The 20,710-nt window shown below is 38.9% G+C and overlaps 1 protein-coding gene across 8 annotated transcripts in view; it reads left to right on the top strand.

Moving 5' to 3' along the window:
• The window catches only part of PLEKHA1 (pleckstrin homology domain containing A1), a 98,360-nt gene that overhangs the window by 18,938 nt on the left and 58,712 nt on the right, over positions 1-20,710 (top strand). For all 8 annotated transcript variants that reach the window (XM_050959036.1, XM_050959029.1, XM_050959033.1 and 5 more), the window contains exons 2-4: positions 5,754-5,914; positions 13,757-13,813; positions 15,911-15,956. In XM_050959036.1, coding sequence (XP_050814993.1) covers positions 5,774-5,914; positions 13,757-13,813; positions 15,911-15,956 — 244 coding nt within the window. In that variant the 5' untranslated portion in view covers positions 5,754-5,773. The remainder of the gene's footprint in view (positions 1-5,753; positions 5,915-13,756; positions 13,814-15,910; positions 15,957-20,710) is intronic.

Raw genomic sequence — 20,710 nt, 5'->3', positions numbered from 1 at the left:
GTTTTGACAGGAAATCGGCTACTAATCCAATATTTGCTTTTTAGAGACATCCCATTTCTCTGGTGTGCCTATACTTCTTAGCAAACAATTAAGCTGTAATTGTGCCAATAGTGTGACACACAATTTTCTAGAGGGTATAAATGGTGAAATTTAGGAGGACAGGTCACCCTCATATTATAAAAGCTGCTGCTTTATTTAAATTAAAATATACCTGGTGCTAAGTGTTGCCAAATTATGGACACAATTTATGTAACAGACACTCTTGATCTTGCCATTACTTAGTTATTTTTGCAGCAGGGAAACATTTCCCTACTCTAATGTGATCCCAAGAGCTTGTGTGTGAACTGTTAACAGTATGGTTACTAGATGAGGCTGTCTTAAGAACTACCAAACATCTGTTTCCACAGTTAGTCATATCAGCAACAAATACAATGTCTCTAACCTGAGATGTTGATATGTAAATTATACACTGCTTGAGCAAATATTAGTCTTACAGTAGTCCTAGTATTTTGTTGACTATTTAATTTAAGCTTTTGAAATTCTACAATATTGTCAATTTCCTTAAATCAGTGGTCCTCAACCTATTTATCAATGTGGGCTGCATATGTGGCCCACAAAGTGTTACCTGGGCTGCAGGTTGAGAGCCACAGTGCCCTCTGCTAAGAGACCCCTCCACAGATTAGGTCCAGGGCTGGAGGGAAGCCAGGACTCGGCCCAGGGCCTGTGGCCTTTGGCATAAAGCTGAGCTGGGACATAGCTGTGTGCTAATTGGGCTGCATGCAGCCCATGAGTTAAGAACTGCCACCTTAAATATACACAGTAATTTTCCTTTTCATAGAATCATAGACTTTAAGGTCAGAAGGGACCATTATGATCATCTAGTCTGACCTCCTGCACAATGCAGGCCACAGAATTTCACCCACCCACTCCTGTATCAAACCCCTAACCTATGTCTGAGCCATTGAAGTCCTCAAATCATGGTTTAAAGACCTCAAGGTGCAGAGAATCTTCCAGCAAGTGACCTGTGCCCCACGCTGCAGAGAAAGGCGAAACCCCCTGAGGTCTTTTGCTAATCTACCCTGAAGGAAAATTCCTTCCTGACCCCCAAATATGGCAGTCAGCAAAACCCTGAGCATGTGGGCAAGACTCACCAGCCAGAAACCCAGGAAAGAATTCTCTGTAATAACCCAGATCCCACCTCATCTAACATCCCATCACAAGCCATTGGGCATATTTACCGCTAGTAGTCAAAGACTAATTAATTGCCAAAATAAGGCTATCCCATTATACCATCCCCTCCATAAACTTATCAATCTTAGTCTTGAAGCCAGATACGTCTTTTGCCCCCACTGCTCTCTTTGGAAGGCTATTCCAGAACTTCACTCCTCTGATGGTCCTTCATCTAATGAGAGAGGCACTAATGGAATCTCTGGCCATCAAACAACTTCAGCAGAAGATAGTGACATGCTGCCAGATTTGTCCATCTTTGGAGAATGCTACTTCTGAATTTGCACTCTAACCCACAGCATAGAACAAAGTGGGAGGTAAGCTTTCCTGAACCCCCCCATCCCCAGTCTCTCCAAGTTCATCATCAGAAGCAGGCTTCCCACAGACCAGGACACACCAACTCAAAGAAGCACTAGACTCTGCCATAACAGATGCAAAATATCTCCGCTGCTACAATGATCAACACACCTTACAAGATCCATAGGTCCTACACATGCCTACCATAACATGTGGTGTACCTCATCGTTGGGAAAATGAGGCAGCTTACTTCCAGATGAAGGGTTTAAACTCCTTATGATGTCCTCAGAAAAACTATGGAAGAAACATCTCCTCAGATATCATCAAATAAAATGTGCCATTTCACAATTTTGCAGTCTAACTCCTTAACTAGCAGATAAATTATTTTTATCTAGTTTTTTTTATAAGATGACCCATCACCATGATATTTCATTTCCTTCCAGGTTTCTGCTTATTAAAAGCTTAAGTTTCATTGACCATCTTTAAATTCATTGCCATATTTCTCAGTTCTTAAGTATTCCTAGTATATTCATTTTTTTTAATGAGATGACAGTGATAAAAACTAGATTTATTTTTCTCTGACTTAAAGTGAATAAAACTATGCACTAGCGTACATGGTGACAAGGGTTTAGTGGCATACTGAAATTGGAAAGTATGGATGATCACACCCAAGCAGGTGATCCCAAATATAAATATGTAATGTGACTACAAGTACCTCAAATCTTACCATGATGCATGAATAGGAGTGTGTGTACACACACCCACTAGTAGATCTTTTCTCCTCTCTCCCCCCCATCCCAATATAAATAGAGAGAGAGACTACCTGATCAGACAAGGATAAAAGCAGTGGGAAAAAATGTATGACATTCTAATAAACTTTTAAAGTAAACTTCACCATGTTGCTCACTAGAGTAGTCTGAAAGCTCTCATTGGTAAATAAGTTTATATACCTAAACTTAATTGTACAGAATTGAGATGCTAATTAAAATTGGTATTTTTAATCTATTCTGTCCCTTACAAAGTATAGAAGCATAATGCAAGACTATAACTGCTTCCTATCCTGCTTTAAAATATATTGACATCAGGCAAGCTTTCATATGTGAATTTTTAATGTTGGTTTTACTTGGATTTTTAGACCACTTTTCCAAAAGGATGGAAACTTGCTTGCTTACAGTGTCATATTTAAGAGCCAGTGACTTTCCTGGCTCCTGAGCATAAAAGTAGAAGAGGATGATGCAATGGTCTGTAAGTGAGATGGAGGAGCAGCAAAAGATGAAGCAGACAAAATGGGAACAGGTTGTCAGCAGTATAAATAAAGATTCAGAGCTGATTTTCAAAAAAAAAAAACACGTGATGGCATCACAAATCAATGCCAAAGATTTTAGTTTGGGGTTTACATAGTGTGTGCATAACTACCGATAGCTGTACATGGATACTTAATTTCCCTCACCTTTCAGTAATATTCAAGAGTGAAAGATTTCTGCTTTTTGGCTGAAATTGGTGTATTTTGCGCAAGATTTTCATATATAAAGATAGCTGCCCAGAAGTCCCTCATTTGAATTTCCTTTCCTTAAACATGTTTCAGAGGGGTAGCCATGTTAGTCTGTATCAGCAAAAACAGCACCTTAGAGACGAACAAATTTATTTGGGCATAAGCTTTCATGGGCTATAAGCCACTTCATCAGATGCATGGAGTTGGAAATGCAGTAAGCAAGTATAAATATACAGCACATGAAAAGATGAGAGTTGCCTTACCAAGTGGGAGGGTCAGTGTTAACAAGGTCAATTCAGTTGGGGTGGATGTGGCCCACTCCCAACAGTTGATAAGAAAATATAAGTATTAACAGAGGAAAAATTATTTATTTTTGTAGTGACCCAGCCACTCGCAGTCTTTATTCAGGCCTAATTTGATGGTGTGAAGTATTCACATTAATTCCAGTTCTGCCATTTATCGTTGAAGTCTGTTTTTGAAGTTTTTTGTTGAAGAATGGCCACATTTAAGTCTGTTATTGAGTGTCCAGGGAGATTGAAGTGCTCTCGTACTGGTTTTTGAAAGTTGCAATTCTTGATGTCAGATGTGTCCATTTATTCTTTTGTGTAGAGACTGTGTCTGGTTTGTCCAATGTACATGGCAGAGGGGCATTGCTGGCACATGATGGCATATATCACATTGGTAAATGTGCGGGTGAACGAGCCCTTGATGGTGTGGCTGATGTGGTTGTGTTGTAGGGATAGTAAAGGTTTTATGTTAGACATGGTTTATATGAAAAATGATTTATTGTTAATTGATACTTTATAACTAAAGGTTTATATTAGAAATAAATGTGATTTCCGAGATTTAACCTCTAACCTGCAAGCCACCAGCTGTGTCTGTGTGAAGCCTGCTCAAAGAAATACTTTGTATAAAACTTGTTAAACGTTAATTGACTCTTAAGTGTCCGTTCTCTAAGTGACACTTTGTAGTCACTACTTGACTTTGTAACGGCCACTGTAAGCTGTTAATTGACTCAGCGCTCGAGCTGTCAATTGACTGTGTGCCTCGGGCAAAACTGTGTAATTACTACTTTGTAATCAAAACAGTAGCTGTTATAGTACATAGATAGAGACCCCCCACCCTCTAAGTTTTTTTTCATCTCACTTTATTTTTGAATGATAAAAAACAGGGAGTCTTACATCATAAATTGGTAACACCCCGAAAGGTAAAGAGACAGTAAAATAGATGAAATTTAAAATGGAGAATGTATGTGAATGAGTGCCTAGTTTAAATAATGAATGAATGGTTAGGAAATTACCAGCCTGAAGAATTCAGTGTCTGCCGAAGAAGGTGTCAGGTGGTATCAACCAGATGATCCCCGGAGGGCAAACTGGAATCCACCCCACCACCTCAAAGGAAGGAAAAACAAACATCTGACAACATGGAGCCAGCCACCTGCTGCTTGATTTAACAACAGCAGAATAAAGCAACTCTCATGAACTGACATAGGGATAAATTCCTATAAAACTGGACTTTGAAGAATAAGTCTCTGAGTTTCTCGTTCTGCTACCGCCCTCCAGGAGTATCAGGTGCGCACTTGACCCGGACTCGGCTCCACTCTTGTGTACAGGATACCTGGCCAGTATTCTGTCACAAGCAATATTTAGACTGGTGACTATAACACCTATACAAAACTTGTATGAATAATTGTGCAAATAAGTGTGTGTGTGTGTAAGAAATAAGTAGTAATAAGTAGCCAAACAATGTTGTTTACTGTTATCTTTTGTTTTATTATGGTATTTGCAATAAATATGACAACTGTCTTGTCCCCTTTAATAAGATGCTGCTGGTCTTTATTGGTCTAATATAATTGGTATAACAGTGTCCTATGATGATGTCCCTTGAATAGATATGTGGACAGAGTTGGCAATGAGGTTTGTTGCAGGGATTGGTTCCTGGGTTAGTGTTTCTGTTGTGTTGTGTATAGTTGCTCACCAATTGACACCATCATATTAGGCCTGAATAAAGACTGGTAGTGGTGTGGTCACTAAAAAAATAATTTTCCCTCTGATACTCACACCTTCTTGTCAACTGTTGGGAATGGGCCACATCCACTCTAATTTAATTGGCCTCATTAGCACTGACCCCCCACTTGGTAAGGTGACTTGCATCTTTTTGTGTTCTGTATATTTATACCTGCTTACTGTATTTTCCACTCCATGCATCTGATAAAGTGAGTTATAGCCCACGAGAGCTTATGCCCAATGTAAGTCTCTAAGGTGTCACAAGGACTCCTTGTTTTTCCTAAACGGAGTTTGATAAGCTCTCTCAGACTGTAGGGCTGCTGACAAATAACTTTTTAAGGGCAAAAGACCTAATGTTAAAAGTGAGGAGAAATGTAAATCTCTTATGTAACCCTTTGTGCAAATTAGTGAAAGACTCTTTGATTATCCTATGCTGATCTTGTGTAAACGAATAGGCATGCTGTTCTGCCAGCATTTAACACACACGTACCAAAGTTCTGAACTCAGGGTGTGTAAAACATAAGTACTTAATAGTTATATTTCAAAGAAGTGTACAAAAGTTACTCCTGTGGTGGGAAAAACACTTGATCTTAATTTGACTTGTTCCTCTGTGGAAGCTTCTTTCCTGAAAATGCTTCTAGTAGTTGAAGCTGTGCTCAAAATGTACAGACCAGTCTTATAATCAGTGAAAGTAAACTTTTTGTTTTAATCATTGTTTTTGTTTTTTGCAGTGTAATGGTCAGGCTCAGAAATGCCTTATGTGGATCGTCAGAATCGCATTTGTGGTTTCTTAGACATTGAAGAAAATGAGAATAGTGGGAAGTTTCTGCGGAGATACTTTATCCTGGACACGAAGGAAGACAATCTGGTATGGTACATGGATAATCCACAGGTACGATGACATCTGCAATAAAATTGTGGAAGTTACCAGAAGTCAAATTTTTTTTGACCTAAAGTAAATCTATTGTTTACATGGAAGAGGGTTTCAGAATGAATTTCATAGAATTTGCAACTCTAAGGAAAAACTTTTAAAGTAAAATATTAATATGTAGCTAAATCACTTGTATCCCACTTCCTTGATTAGGCTACTCTCTGAAACCCGTTATTTGTAGGGGAAAACTGTAATTAATGTTTCACAGCTTAAATAATTTTGTTAGCATTTGGAGTTCACAGTCACGCCTGGAAAATTTAAGCAGATGCTTGAGGTCAGTGTACCATCCATTGTAATGGCATAGATAAGGGATTTGAAATACAGGTGTAAGTTCAGAAAACTCCTGGAATCAAAGCCAAATTTTATTGGATAATACCAATATACTCGTGCACATCTGTCATTATGGTGCCTTTTCTCTGTTGAACAAGTTTTATTCATTGTCTATGGTCCAGGACCAAGGCTTGGAGAAATTTTAAAGCTCAGATATAAAAACTGTTAAAACTTCAGTTTCACAGTACTTTTCAGATTTTACAGAATTAACATCCACTAACTAAAATAATTTGCAGTATTTTTAATGAAACCATAGCTTTTTAAATTATACTCTTGATTACCCTCTTGCTTTTCTCAACTGAAATTAGACTATTTTAAAATAAAATATCTCATCTTAGAATTATAGGTTAGTGATTTATGCAGTTACACCAGTTTTCTGCTTTCTGCCTCTAATGATCTGAAACCACAGGCCCTAAAATTGGTGTATGTGAGAAAGGGTAAGTTGTTTAATGAGAACTAAGTGAATTATATTTTTAAGGCTTGTTTTGCAAATTAATAGGGCTAGAAATAAATGACATACCACCACAAAGCTAAGGAAATAAAATGTAACTTTCAGAACTAATCCTCACAGTTAGAAATATTTCTATTTGAGGTCTGAATTCTTACATAAGAGCAACCATTCCAAACTCTGGGCATGCTTGGCAAACTATTAAAAGTACGATAAGTATGTAACATTCTTTCTAAAACAGTGTGTGTGTGTGTGTGTGTGTGTGTGTGTGCGCGCTACCCTGAGAATAATGTGAGTATAGCCAAAAAATAGTGAAATATCCTACCAGTGGCTCCTTCTCTTATACCAATGAAATTCTAACTCATATACTTCTGCTGACTGCAACTGTGGCACTGTCTCTCCTGAAGAAAAGGGTAGTTTCTTAAATAGGTAGGTCCAAAACCATTTGTATCTTCATTGGTCAAAACCAATACCTCAGAATCAATCCAGGAAACAGTAGGCTGCTACTGTAGATGAGAGATGGTCAGTTGGCTCTCAGAATGACTCACAGAATCTGGCAGACTGCTTGTGAAACAGTATCAGCTACATTTTCTGGACTGATCTAAATTGTGTTCCCATGGAGAGTATATTGTAGTAGTCTGATCTCAAAATGACAGACATGGATTAAAGTTGCAAGAGGAGCATCTGAAATAAATGAGGAAGTGTCCTTCTAGCTGTGTGGAGATGAGAGAAGCTGATCTTCCCCTGTATTCTTACTTTTTCTAATTGCTTGAAGTTTTTAAACCAGATTCCCAGATTGCAAACCCAGTACATAGAACCATAGAAGATTAGGGTTGGAAGAGACCTTAGGAGATCATCTAATCCAATCCCTGATCAAAGCAGGACCAACACCAACTAAATCATTCTAGCTAGGGCTCTGTCAAGTCTGGCCTTAAAAACCTCTAAGGATGGAGATTCCACCACCTCCTTAGGTAACCCATTCCAGTGCTTCACCATCCTCCTAGTGAAAAAGTTTTTCCCAATATCCAACCTAGACCTCCCCCACTGCAACTTGAGACCAATGCCCCTTGTTCTGTCATCTGCCACCACTGAGAACAGCCTAGCTCCATCCTCTTTGGAACCCCGCCTTCAGGTAGTTGAAGGCTGCTATCTAATCCCCTCTCTCCCCTTCACTGTTCTGCAGACTACATAAGCCCAGTCCCTCAGCCTCTCCTCATAAATCATTTGCCCTATCCCCCTAATCATAAATGGCAGACACATACATACCCTTCACCTGAAGGAGCTGATGTTTTTCTGCTATATTCTTTTGCTGGTTTTCCCCAACCAGCCAGCAGTTGTAGTCTTATAGTAGCCAAGTAGTCTTGGCTTGGACACAATCCAGACAGTTTGCAGTCATCTGTACCCTAGTCTCTCCCAGATGCTGAGCAGTACAATCAGCCACTCCTGGTGGATCAGGTGACATGGAGATATAAAGTTGTGTGTGATTAGCATATTAAAGATGTTTCAACCCATGTCTCCTTTACTGAATTTCCTAACAACTTCACATATTGACAGAGGTGACAAGATGGGCCCCCAAAGAACCCGCAGGAGAGTACCTTCAATGAAGAAAAGTAGTTACCAGCACGTCCATTTATGTGTGTCAAGCAAGATGGGCATAGAGAAACCAGGCGTGTTACCTGTGCTGTAGTTTGCAAGTGTGACAGAACCTAACAGTTAATATTATCAAAGTCTGTTTACAAATGTAGTAATGTTGTGATGGATATTTGATGTCGTTCTTCTGGCAATGGATGATGCTCAAATAATGCCACTAAAGTTGTTTCTGGACCTTAAAACTGTTGGTTGGCGCAGATTTAGGACTTATATAATTTGAAGTACTGTGTCCTTAGGCTAGTACATTTTTCAGTTTTAATACTTTCCTTTCTTAATGAGGTGTTGATGTTTATTTGGAAACGACTTGCAATCCTTAGATGAAAGGTGTTATTAAACTGCAAAATAGTTACTAAAGTCTTAACTCTGATTCCATATTTTCAAGATGAACACACATCTGGATGCATTGTGTATCCATATATGTTGAAATTTGTAGCAGTCTTCGTACCAAATACCTGTACCAACCTCATCTGTAGAAGATTAGTTACAAACATTATAGTTTAACCTCTGCTCATGCCCACCCCCCAAAAAAACCTCTTCATTTGTCTCTCTAAAAAAAATCTAAATCAGTAATGGGATTTCTGTAGGTTTAAAAAAAATGATTAATACATACTTTTAAAATTTTGCTTCATTTTTGTGCCAAGACCAAGAATCCTGGGATTTGTGATGCATGGTAAGAAATAATTGCACGTATTTTAATGCTGTTGTGTGAAATATTTTGGTGAGAGTTGTGTTAACTGTTGTTCAGAATTATGAGATCTTAAACTTGGGCTTTAGAAGATTAATACAGGAGAGAGATTTTTAGGCATGTTTTAAAACGAAATTTTTATTTCTGCTTGACACACTCAAAAAATGTGATTGAAGTCAGTGGAATTACTTGCATACATGAGCATTTGGTCTTAAGTCTGGGAGCTCAACTTAAGTTCCAGCGAGTTTAATTCTCTTTAGTTTTCGTTATTACTTGTGAATGTTAATAGCAAAACTTAGTGTTGTCTATTAAAATATCCAAAGTGGCACTAGAAGCCGAGCTTTGGTGGCATGGCTGCTTTTTGTGAATTTAAATTGCCAGTACTCACTCTGGTTTAACTACACAGCCCTTTTACTTCACCTTTTACTTCTGTGCGGTTTTGTAATTTTACTGCCACTGCTTGTGCTTTTGAGCAGTTGAACAGTTATTTCTCATTAGCGCAATTAGCCACTTGAAAAGCAAAATTGTAGCTCATACTTTCAGCTCTGAGAGGTAGCATCCACACTATATGGATCTGGAAAAGTTTTATAAATGTAAATAAAATTTAGAAACTACAAGCTGTTTGCACAATATGTGGTACCAATGTGTCTTCTACAGTACAAGAAAACCATTTTAAAAAAGCAAACATGATATCGAGACATTTAAGGCATGGAGTATAAATCAGCTAAACTAAATTGTGCCATGCAAATATTCTTATGCTGTTTGAAATATTGTGGAATCTTACTATATCCAAAATCATAAATGAAATAGGGAGAGTGCAGTATAGATCAAAGTGATTTAAGGCTGAGGCAATCGGAAATTGTAGGTGAAAAAGAGGAAATAACTTCTAGAAATTAAATAGAGCTTTTTCAGATGATTTATACTCTCCCCATTAATGTAACTGTTCCTTTCCTCTTAGCCTTCTGTAGTTATGCCCCGGTCACATCAATGGAAACATGCAGAAATGTTGTGAAAAGTGCAGAAATGTTGTGAAAAGTACATCTCTTCAGAATTTGTGTTTAATGATACATATGCTCTATTTTTAGTGTTTCACTCAGGTATTTGTGTTCTCTTAGGGTTAGTGCTCACACACAGATGAAGGGGTTTTGACTGAAGTTAAAAATTGACTCATTGATTCTTCTTGAGCTGTAGAATGGCTGCAGAGCTGTTCTGTGGAGACCACTTCAAAGAGCTTGTATGAAGCAGGCCCTGGTATCAGGCGCACTCACCATCCTGTCCCTCCTGAGTCTGGTGTGGGACTCACAGCTAGGAGCCCCCAGCTGAGGTGCCCCCAGCACCAGAGGGAGATGGGGCCTGCCTCCTCCAGCTACAGCAACCTCTGGGGCTGCTGCCCAGCCCCAGAGCTTCTTGGAGCAGGGAGAGGCACTTGGAGATGGGTCTGATCTCCCCTCGAGAGGCCATCCAGGGGAAGGACAAGGACAAGGACAAGGACAAGGAAGGACATGTCCCTCTCCAGCCTGGCCAAGGCTTGCAGCTAGGAGCACTCGAGCTGGTAGCATGGGGAGATCTGTTTTCAAGGAGGCTTATTTCACGGTCCATGACACATTTTTCATGGCCGTGAATTTGGTAGAGCCCTAAGCATAACCTCTGTTGCACAAGGATCTTTTCCATTCACACCTTTAAGTAGATGCAGAGAAGGTTGTATTTTCCGTTATGTAAATGTACTCGACCATTCTAGGAAATGAATGATCCTAAGACTGTGTTTAGCAACGCATCTGTACACAGAGTTGGTTTTTCCAAAATATAGGCTGTAAAAGCAGAATACAGTAAAAGCTGTTTTATCTGGTGTGTTGGGGGAATAGTGGGTGCCAGTAAGTGGAAAAATGCCAGTTAACTAAGAGGGGGAGGGAGTTTGGGCAAAGGAGGGGGTTTGGGGCTGAGGGTTGGGGTGCAGGAAGGGATGTGGGGTGCCAGCTCTGAGAGGGAGTTTGCGTGTGGGAGGGGGCTTGGTGCAGGGGTTTGGGGCACAGGAGGGGATGCGGGGTGTCAGATCTGGGGCTACTCATGTCGGGTGGCTCCCCAGAAATGGCAGCAACCTGTCCAGCTGCTCCTAGGTGGAGGTGCAGCAGGTGCTGCCCCTGCCCACAGTTGCCATTGGCCAGTGTTCCCAGCCAATGGGAGCTGTGGAGCTAGCGCTCAGGGCGGGGACAGGGTGCTGAACTGCCGGCCGCACCTCTGCCTAGGAGCAGCCGGGACAGGTTGCTGCTTGCAGGGAGCCACTTGAGTTGAGCAGCCTCTGGATCCGCACCCACTCCTGTGCCCCAACACGTTGCCCTGAGCCTCCTCTTGCACCCAAACTGTCTCCCAGAGCCCATGCTCTAACCCCCTGCCAGCCCCACTCCAACTGGACTATAAGCCGGTATTTCAATGAAGATCAGAAATGCCAGTTCATTGAGCTTTCTGGTTGGTAAAGCGTCAGATAAAATAGCTTTTACTGTACATTGGGATGAAAAGTGTCCTGCCACATACAGGCTCAAAAAAGAAAGAGGGATGCTTTCTTGGTTCACTGTCAATTTCTGCAGAATGTAAAGTTTCTAGCCCTTATGGTTGCAAGGAATCTTTCAAATGTGAATAAATGTTAAGTATTACGTCTTCCTCAGCCTGCAAATCTACTTTTGTGTCCTTGCCGCTGCTTAGACCTGTTTGATCTGCAGCAGAGTAAAAACTGATCAGTCTTACGACAAGAAAAATAAATTTTACACTACTGTTTCAGAAAACTGGTGCAGGGCACACAATGAAGACTTCCACTGTGAAGGAAGAGTTAGAGGCAAAGGTGGAAAGCAGAGTAGTGGAGAATAGTACTTGCAGTAGCCAAGAGGCTGAAGGAAGAGGTAGATAACAGACTGTCTGCCTTGCACCATCCAAGAGGCTCTGGAATTGGAAAGGGGAACAAACAGTACTGTTCCTTTCCAGCAAACAGAAGGGAATGGGGGAGAGGAGCTTCAGATTCAGTTATTGTTAGCTAGAGACCAATGAAAAGAGAGTCTCAGAACAGTGCACAGTAAGGATTCCAGCACTGTCCCTTTTTCCAAGAGTTTTTGGAGGGGAAGGTATTTTATATGGGAGTTGCGCTGGGCATTCCTCATTTGTTATCAGAATCTGATTAGTAGATTTAGTCTTCTGGTTATTAGGTGTATGGTAAAACACTGAAATTGTGTGTGGATGTGCAAGGGTAGGAGAGTAAGTGACAGCATAAGTTACGGTACATCCACACTACAGCTTAAAATCGATATTAGTAAAATCGATTTTATAAAACAGGTTTTATAAAATCGATTTTACGCGTCCACACTAGGGCACATTACTTCGGTGGTGTGCGTCCATGGTCCCAGGGTACCATCGATTTCCGGAGCGGTGCACTCTGGGTAGCTCAGTAAAAAAATGGGACCAATAACTTCGATTTCCGTCCACACTAACCCTAAATCGATTTAATAATATCGATTTTAGGGTTACTCCTTTCATTTAGCTGGAGTACGGAAATAAATTTTAACACCCCTTAAAATCGATTTTAAGTGCCTTGTAGTGTGGACGGTTACAGCGTTAAATCGATTTAACGCTGTTTAAATCGATTTAACGCTGTAGTGTGGACCTGGCCTTAGAAAAGACTATCTTGAGTCAGAATTTGTGGTGGGAGGAGAATAAATATAGGGAAATATGTATATGACAAACATGGCTTCATTCCATTTTTTTCCCCCAAAATAGGTCATGACAGCTTTTCTTGTTAGTTAATGTTTCTTTCTCTTCGTCCATACCTATGTATTTTTAACATAAAATATCCTATTATGGAACAGAAATGAACTGAAACTGAAGATGGAAGGGAAGGTATGATAAAATAAAGAGATGCACAGTAAGTTTAACTGAAAACAAATTAAATAGAAAATTGACCATATTTTACCACTGAATGCAGTAAACTGTACATAATTGTTTTGCTCCTTTAAATTGCAGTTCCCAACTATAGACTTGCTATGAAAAAAACACAAATACATGTTAATATGCTAATAGGCCTGTGTGTGTCTAGTTTCAAGAGACTATCACAATCCAAACTGTAATCAGGCTTGTAGGCTTCACATTGCTGGTAAGGAACTTGTATACCTCCCATTTTCCTCCAGTTCACTTAGTATTGTTGCAAGAGACTGGGATATTTAATATATTTTAGAAAGTACTATTACATAAGGGAAGCATTCTTGCAGGTAGCTAAGGAGTGGATGTATGTCTCTTCTCTATTAAAATACATAAGATGCCATCATCTTGACTCAACATCTGTTAAGGAAAAAGTGCTTTTAGGAGGATTTCCTGGATGCAAACGTGCAAGAATCCTTTTTCCTATAGTAAAATATATAAATCTCTGAAACAATTAACACCAGCATTATTTCCAGCAACCATTCAGTTTTAGTTGATTACCAGATGTTTGTTTAATAAATGAAACCAAATAGTTTAAATCCTGTTAAAGTATACATTGTGTTGAATGTTGTATTGTGAATGCAACTGAATAGAATTTTTTCCATGAAGCTTTGATTAACTTCCTTGTATTTGATGCCTATATATTGAACATGTTATGTGATAGGAGGATAATTTAGTTTCATATCATATTATTGGTTTTTTTGTTGTTGTTGTTTTTGTTTTTTAAATATAGAACCTTCCCTCTGGCTCTCCACCTGTTGGAGCTATTAAACTTACCTACATTTCAAAGGTATGTCAGTTGACTTATAAATGATATATTTCTAGTCTATATGTAAGACTGTAATTTTATCAGTAGATTTTGGTGACATTAGCAGCTATGATTTTATGAAATTGCCAGAACTCATTAATGAATAATTTTAATTGATGAGAGTTTGGAGACAAGCTAGAAGAAGGATGAAAAGATTAGAAAACATATTAGACTCAATCAATTTAGATTAACAAGGAGAAGGTTTTGAGGGGGGATGACATGATTATTCTATAAGTATTTATATGAGGAACAAAAATTTTGATGGACTCTTCAATATAGCAGATAAAGGTATAACAAGAACCAGTGACTGGACATTGAAGCAAGCCAAATTCAGACTGGAAATAAAGCGTGAATTTTTAATGGGGGTAATTAACCACTGGAACAATTAATCAAGAATTATGGTTGATTCTGTGTCACAGGCAACTTTTAAATCAATATTTCTTTTATTTTTATTTTTTTAGTTATGCTCTAGTTCAAGCAGGAATTAATTCAGGGACATCCCATGCCTTGTGTTGTTCAGAGGTTAGACTAGATGATCACAGTGGTTCCATCTGGCCTTACCTATGAAATTACAGATAGTAGTTTTGGGGGGGTATATCAGATATTATACTTGAGGGGGAAAAGTGTGATGTGGTTACTGCTCCGGAAGTTTCAAGAAACATTAAAAGCACTAGAGCTAGTCAAAGCAGTGAGGAATGCAGAAACATATCTAGGTGTTCTTTTTACCAGTTTCTTGATGATACTTGTCTAGATTTGCTTAAAAAAATTAAATTCCAACTGTTTGCCCTTGTATGTAATAGAATTAGTATTCTGAACTATAGATTGAGGTTGAACTCTAATTTGAACTTGTACCTATTCATCTGCGTTCCAGTTCGCCTCTGAGAAACTGAAGCCATTTGCAAAGGAAAGAATACTCAGTTTGCAGATCATATAATCTCTTAAAGAGCAACACAGGAAACTTATAGAAACAATTTATTCAGAAACTAAATACACCTCTACCCGAATATAACGTGACCCGATATAATACGAATTCAGAGATAATGCGGTAAAGCAGCGCTCTGGTGGGAGTGGGGGGCAGGTTGTGCGCTCCGCCGGATCAAAGCAAGTTCAATATAACATAGTTTTACCTATAATGCGGTAAGATTTTTGGCTCCCAAGTACAGCGTTATATTGGGATAGAAGTGTACATGTAAAGGTGCAAAGTACTCTACGAAATTCATAGAAAATATGGAGCAGAAGGGAGCAAATTTTGAGGTTAGATTGATGGAAAGTGTTACAATGCCCTGTAAGAAATAACAAGAATGGGAAAATTGAATTGCCTTCTCTTGTCTGTACGTCTCATTCCTGTTCTTCCTCTCTCCAATTTTTCTTGATACCTGTACTTTCCTTGTTTACTATCGTCTACAATCCATTCTCCTGTCGTCTTGTATTCTGGTTAACTTTGGGTAACATTGGGTCATAAGGGTAGGTAGATGTCCAGGGACACTACCACAGATGTGCTTACAACTATCTTCATTCACCTCTTAATTGCTTAATTTGCTCTAAATTGCACAACTCTTCTTGAAATTTCAAGTCCTAAATCTGAAAAGGTGCACAAATCAGGTTTGCGGTGAAAGGAGTGTTATGGTTATGAGCCACTAGAAATGCATTGGGGGAGGAAGACGATTAATAAAATCAAAACTCAAAAACAAAATCCTTATTCCAGATTTTTTTTAACCCCAAAAAGGTTTTTGAAGTTCATTAAGTCCAGTAGAGACTTTGCTGTTGATTTCACATTCATTATGCTGAAACCTTACTAATGAGTAGCAGTTTAAAATCCTAAAATAGAGATATGAGAATAGTTTCCTTCACTTGTTAAATTCTGCCAAGCATCTAAAGCCCAACAAGTGTCCAGGAGTGGCTTTCACTTTCCAGGAATGAATTGGGTCCTTAAATATAAAGAATAGAAGCATATATTTAGTTTCCATCTAATGTTGAATTGTTAATCTTAAACTGAATGTGTTTGCACAATATCTAGTGTGTATATTACATGTAGTGTCACTTACTATATTTATTATACATGTTTAATTTTCTTACTAGGTTAGCGATGCAACTAAGCTAAGGCCAAAGGCAGAATTCTGTTTTGGTAAGTTCTAATGTATTACACATCTGTCAAATTCCTCTTTTTAAAAATAAATAAATAGAAACGAGGTTATGTTCTGCAGTTCTAATATTAGTTACTACCGGTAGTGTGTGTGTTTTCTAAATTTATTTATATTCCTGATTTCCTTCCTAATATAAAGGGAGAATGTTGGTTTCTTTTATGAGTTTTTAATGGCTTTTTAAAAACTGCTACTTATTGAACTACAAGTGACTAGCCGGCAGCTGTTGCTGGGATGTTTTGTGACTTTTTTTGAATGAGTAGGCAAACTAATTTAATTAAAGAAGATGGGTTGTTCTCAGGGTACCTGACACAGATAATTCAACTCTGAGGGCAAGTAACTGAACTATTTTAATCAGTATTATAGAGAAAAAAATTGTGTATATACTATATTGTAGACACACCATTGTTAACGATGCGTGCCAAATTGTTCACTGATGTTTTAAACTTCTGTCTAATGGTAGTTAATGCTATGCTTAAGAAAAATGTTTTGTTTACTGGCAGTTTAATCCTTTATCATAAAGTGAATTTATAGCTCTGATTCTTTTTCTAAGCGCACACATTCATTCTCCTTTTCTTCCACTGTTTAATGTATTAAATGGCATTTGTTCAGGATTTATCGTAATCTAGAATCCTATGACAAGCAGTCTGGATCTTGAAAGTTCTCTGCAAACACTGGGATGAATAACTGCTCTATCTGAAAACCTATCCTTATATCTACATTCAAAGAAATATTTTGACACAGTTGTTTAATGTATCTCCAGCAACTAGATATTTATCTAGAATATATTTTCTAGAACACTCTAGGTAAAAGTATGTTAAGCTAGTTTCCCTTTTCCATTAACTATTCCTTGTATTATGGGAGCATAGCTATAGATCCACACTACTGCAAAAGGCAAACTAGCAGTCCTGTACACTACTTCCTCTCAGTGTGTAGCAAACTGTGTGCAGTTGTAAAAAGCAGATTGCACATTCAGATGCTTAGACACAGTTCCTGTTACCCTACATAGGCACAACTCATGTTGATCTTGGGGCCTGTCGCTGGAAACACCTGTATGCATTTTTTTCTCACTAGTTCTTTAAAGCTAGAAGCTGCTATTTTTGATGTTTAATGTGTCAAGACTTGACTGTAGATCCCATACAATTATGTTACAAGAACAACATAATATAGACAGGTACAATTTGTGCATTTCTTTTCTGAAGAGCATGTTATGCACTTCGGTCTCAATCCTCCCATCTGAGTTACCTGTGTTCAGTACAGAAACTGAGGGGATGGACAGCACTAAGATGACTCCCCCAATTCTTGAGACTGCTGATGGCTCTTTTGAATCCCCTCTGTAAGTTAGAGAAGCTTCAGGGCTGCTGTACAATTAATACCTACCTGCGATAGCCCCAAGAGATGGCTGGAGACTTCCAGAACACAACAGTGTTACAACTGTGCACTTCATGCTGGAGTCTGAAGGTTATGGGGCCACTTAGGGAATTCCCAGCACCATGGATGTCTCCACCTGACCATGTAGCCCATTTCTAAGGTGAGTTTGTGTTACCCAGTCAGCTCAAAGCAACCTTCTAAGAAGGCCTATGGTGTGCACTGCAATTCACATTTCCATAATCTATACAGTGGCGCAACCTAGACACACCCTCTGTTGAAAAGATAGGTGTAATTTGTCCTCCTTTGGTGTAATTAGTCTTGGACAGTATTGTTGGTCCTGCCAGGTAAATTAAGAAAGAAGGAAAAACAAACAAACAAAAAACACTTATGCACATTTTGTTTCTGCTCTGTTAAACTATGAAAATATTTTGAGAATTATATTTTAAATAGAAGTTTGGAAATTTTTTGTTTTTTGCTGCAAGTGTGTTACTATATCAAATTTTTAACAATCTCATTCCACAGTCTTGGCTATTGTGAATTAACAGTTGACACTATTGTTGTCAGTTTTAGCCTAGCTTGTGCAAATGTAATGGATCATTAAGAATGTTACTGACTGAGCAATGTGGGCAGCAGTGGACTAGAGGATTATGAGAAAATACGTTGATTTTGCTGTTCTGCCTAAGGTTTCAATCTTGAGTGAAGACTTAATGTGATGGGGTCCACTAAAATTTTTAGTCCTTTGTTTAATGTAAACCAGATCTATTCCTACTTCCAGATAAATATTCTTCTACTGATTTAGTATCTTATGTTAAGGTATTGGCCTTGACCTTTACCCTGGGCTTGCCTACACAGCCCTGCAGTTTGGACTATGGGGATGTGAATTGCAGCACACACACCAAAGTGCTGAATTGTAACTACCTTGTGTAGATGCTGCTGGCATGAACTAAGTTAGCTAGTTTTGCTTTTACATAATCCTGTTTGAAGAGAGCTACATCAACAAGAGCTGGGTACCTCTAGGCTTGCACTAGCAGCATCCACACAGAACAGATATAGCATAGCACTTTGGCGTGCTGCAGTTCACATCTCCGTAGTTTGTATTGTGGCGCAGCCTAGACACAGCCTCTGTTGAAAAGATAGGTGTAATTTATCCTCCTTTGGTGTAATTAATCTTGGTCAGTATTGTTGGTACTGCTAGGTAAAATAAGAATTGGCTTGAGTCAATAGACTGCTAAATTCTGATAGTAAAATAAGAATCTTTGTATATGCTTTGAATATTTTCTTTAAAAACATACTTTTTTATGTTTAAATAAGACCAGGTATTAAATATAGCCCTAAAGTTCATGCAGTTCATGATCATGCGTCTTACCCAGGACAACAAGTAGAAATATTAGTCTGATCTTTGAAGTTGTCACTTAAATGCTACTTTTTCAAATCAGAACAGTCTTACTTGTATTAATCTGTCTATATTTAATAGTAGTAATTTGAAGGTCTATTTTATAACTTAATTGTTATTTCTAGTTAATTGTATTTCATCTAGTTAGTATCTTTGCCATGTTGTGGTCTGTTCAGAACCACATTCTAGAAATAATCTATCCTTTTTACTTTTTTTTGCCAACTGGCTTTACTTGAAAACTGTCTTTGCACATAGTGAAGGTATTATAAACAAAGAAGGATTCATAGAGAAGGGGGCAGGGCCTGGGAGGGTAGGAGACCTTGCTATACTGAAAGTGTTGGATAGCGTCAGTGATAATTATCTGGATCCAGATGTATCTGAAGAATTTTCTCTAAGCAAACTGTAAATATGAAAATGGCTTAAAGGCTAACTACTTAATGTACATAAAAGTATATTTAAAGCCTCACAATTTTGGAGACTTACATACTACTTTTTAAGTGTTGCTTTCAGAATTAGAGATGATTGTAATTGAGTTATATCCTGTAGGAAATGTACTAATGCTTATTGTACTAAATTAGGCAAAATTTGCAAGGTGTACTGTTTTGCAACCCTTAAGTGTATTAGTGTGTGTATTGTGCTTTTTCCCATACAAATGTTTTTTTCACAATGGTTTTTAAGATGTTGCCTAGGAAGTGCTGTCTTACAATGCCAAAAAAATCTAGAGACCTAAATGTTCTAATTTTTCTATAAGTAATTTTTGTAATCACAAATGGGAAGCAAGTTGTACACAAGGCATTTCTTATTAAAATATGTTTTGGGTGTATTCAAACACACTAGTGAATCACTTTGTACCAGTAGTCACCTAATATCCATTAAGAGAGCTGTGCTTTGCTCATGACTTAGTCTTCCAGGGATAAAAGTAAGCTTATGCTCTGAAAATTAACTTTGTAAAAATGGCACTATAATGTTCAGTGTTTGGCTCATGATTTCTATCTGAAATCTATGCAGTTCATAACTTAAAACGGCAAGTGAAGTCCACCTGGAATGTGAAAATCAATCTGTGTTTTCCTGACTTCTTCCATTACAAATTTGTTCTCTTCTCTTTCAGTTCTGTCGTTGTGCTACCGCTAAGCAACTCTACATCTCCAACTTAACTCAGTCTTACACCTACTATCACAATTGTTCTTTCACAACCGTCAACTCAGTCCTTAAACCATCCCCCTCTTGCTTCCACTCCTTTATCTGCATAGGATCAAGAGAAAATTGACAAAATACGACATGGCTTTATCCTTTTTCCTCTTTCTCTGTAGTCACAGATGCAGAAGTTTTCCATCTTCTCTTCTCCTCCAAACCTCCTATTTGCATCAGTGACCCCATATCTCCAGCACCTATTCTCCTCCCATACTTTATATTCCTTAATCTTTCACTTTCCTCTGCCTCTTGCCCCCTGAAAATAGAATCATATTTTAGTTTCTCCCAGTAAAAATACCCGTTCATGACCCCACTTGCCTCTCCATCTACTTCTCCATCTTCTTCTCCTATTCATCTCTAAGATAATTAAACACGCTGTTTACAATCACTGTCTAGAGCAGGGGTGGGCAAACTTTTTTTGGCCCGAGGGCCACATTGGGGTTGCAAAATTGGATGGAGGGCTGGGTGGGGAAGGCTGTGCCTCCCCAAACAGCCTGGCCCCTGCCCCCTATCTGTCCGTTCCCACTTCCCACCCCCTGACTGCCCCCCTCAGATCCCCTGACCCATCCAACCCCCTCTTCTCCTTGTCCCCTAACTGCCCCCTTCCGAGATCCCCCGCTCCAACCAACCCCTGGAACTCCACCCCCTATCCAGCCCCCCTGCTCCCTCTCCCCTGACAGCCCCGCCCCCAGCCAGGCCCCCTGGGATCCCATGCCTATCCAACCCCCCCCTTCCCATCCCCTGACTGCCCCCTCAAGAACCTATTCCCCATTAAACCGCCCT

This window comes from Gopherus flavomarginatus, chromosome 6, assembly GCF_025201925.1.
Source record: "Gopherus flavomarginatus isolate rGopFla2 chromosome 6, rGopFla2.mat.asm, whole genome shotgun sequence".
Taxonomy (NCBI): Eukaryota; Metazoa; Chordata; order Testudines; family Testudinidae; genus Gopherus; species Gopherus flavomarginatus.
The sequence above is the reverse complement of the archived record's forward strand: the minus strand, read 5'-3'. Positions and strand labels throughout refer to the sequence as shown.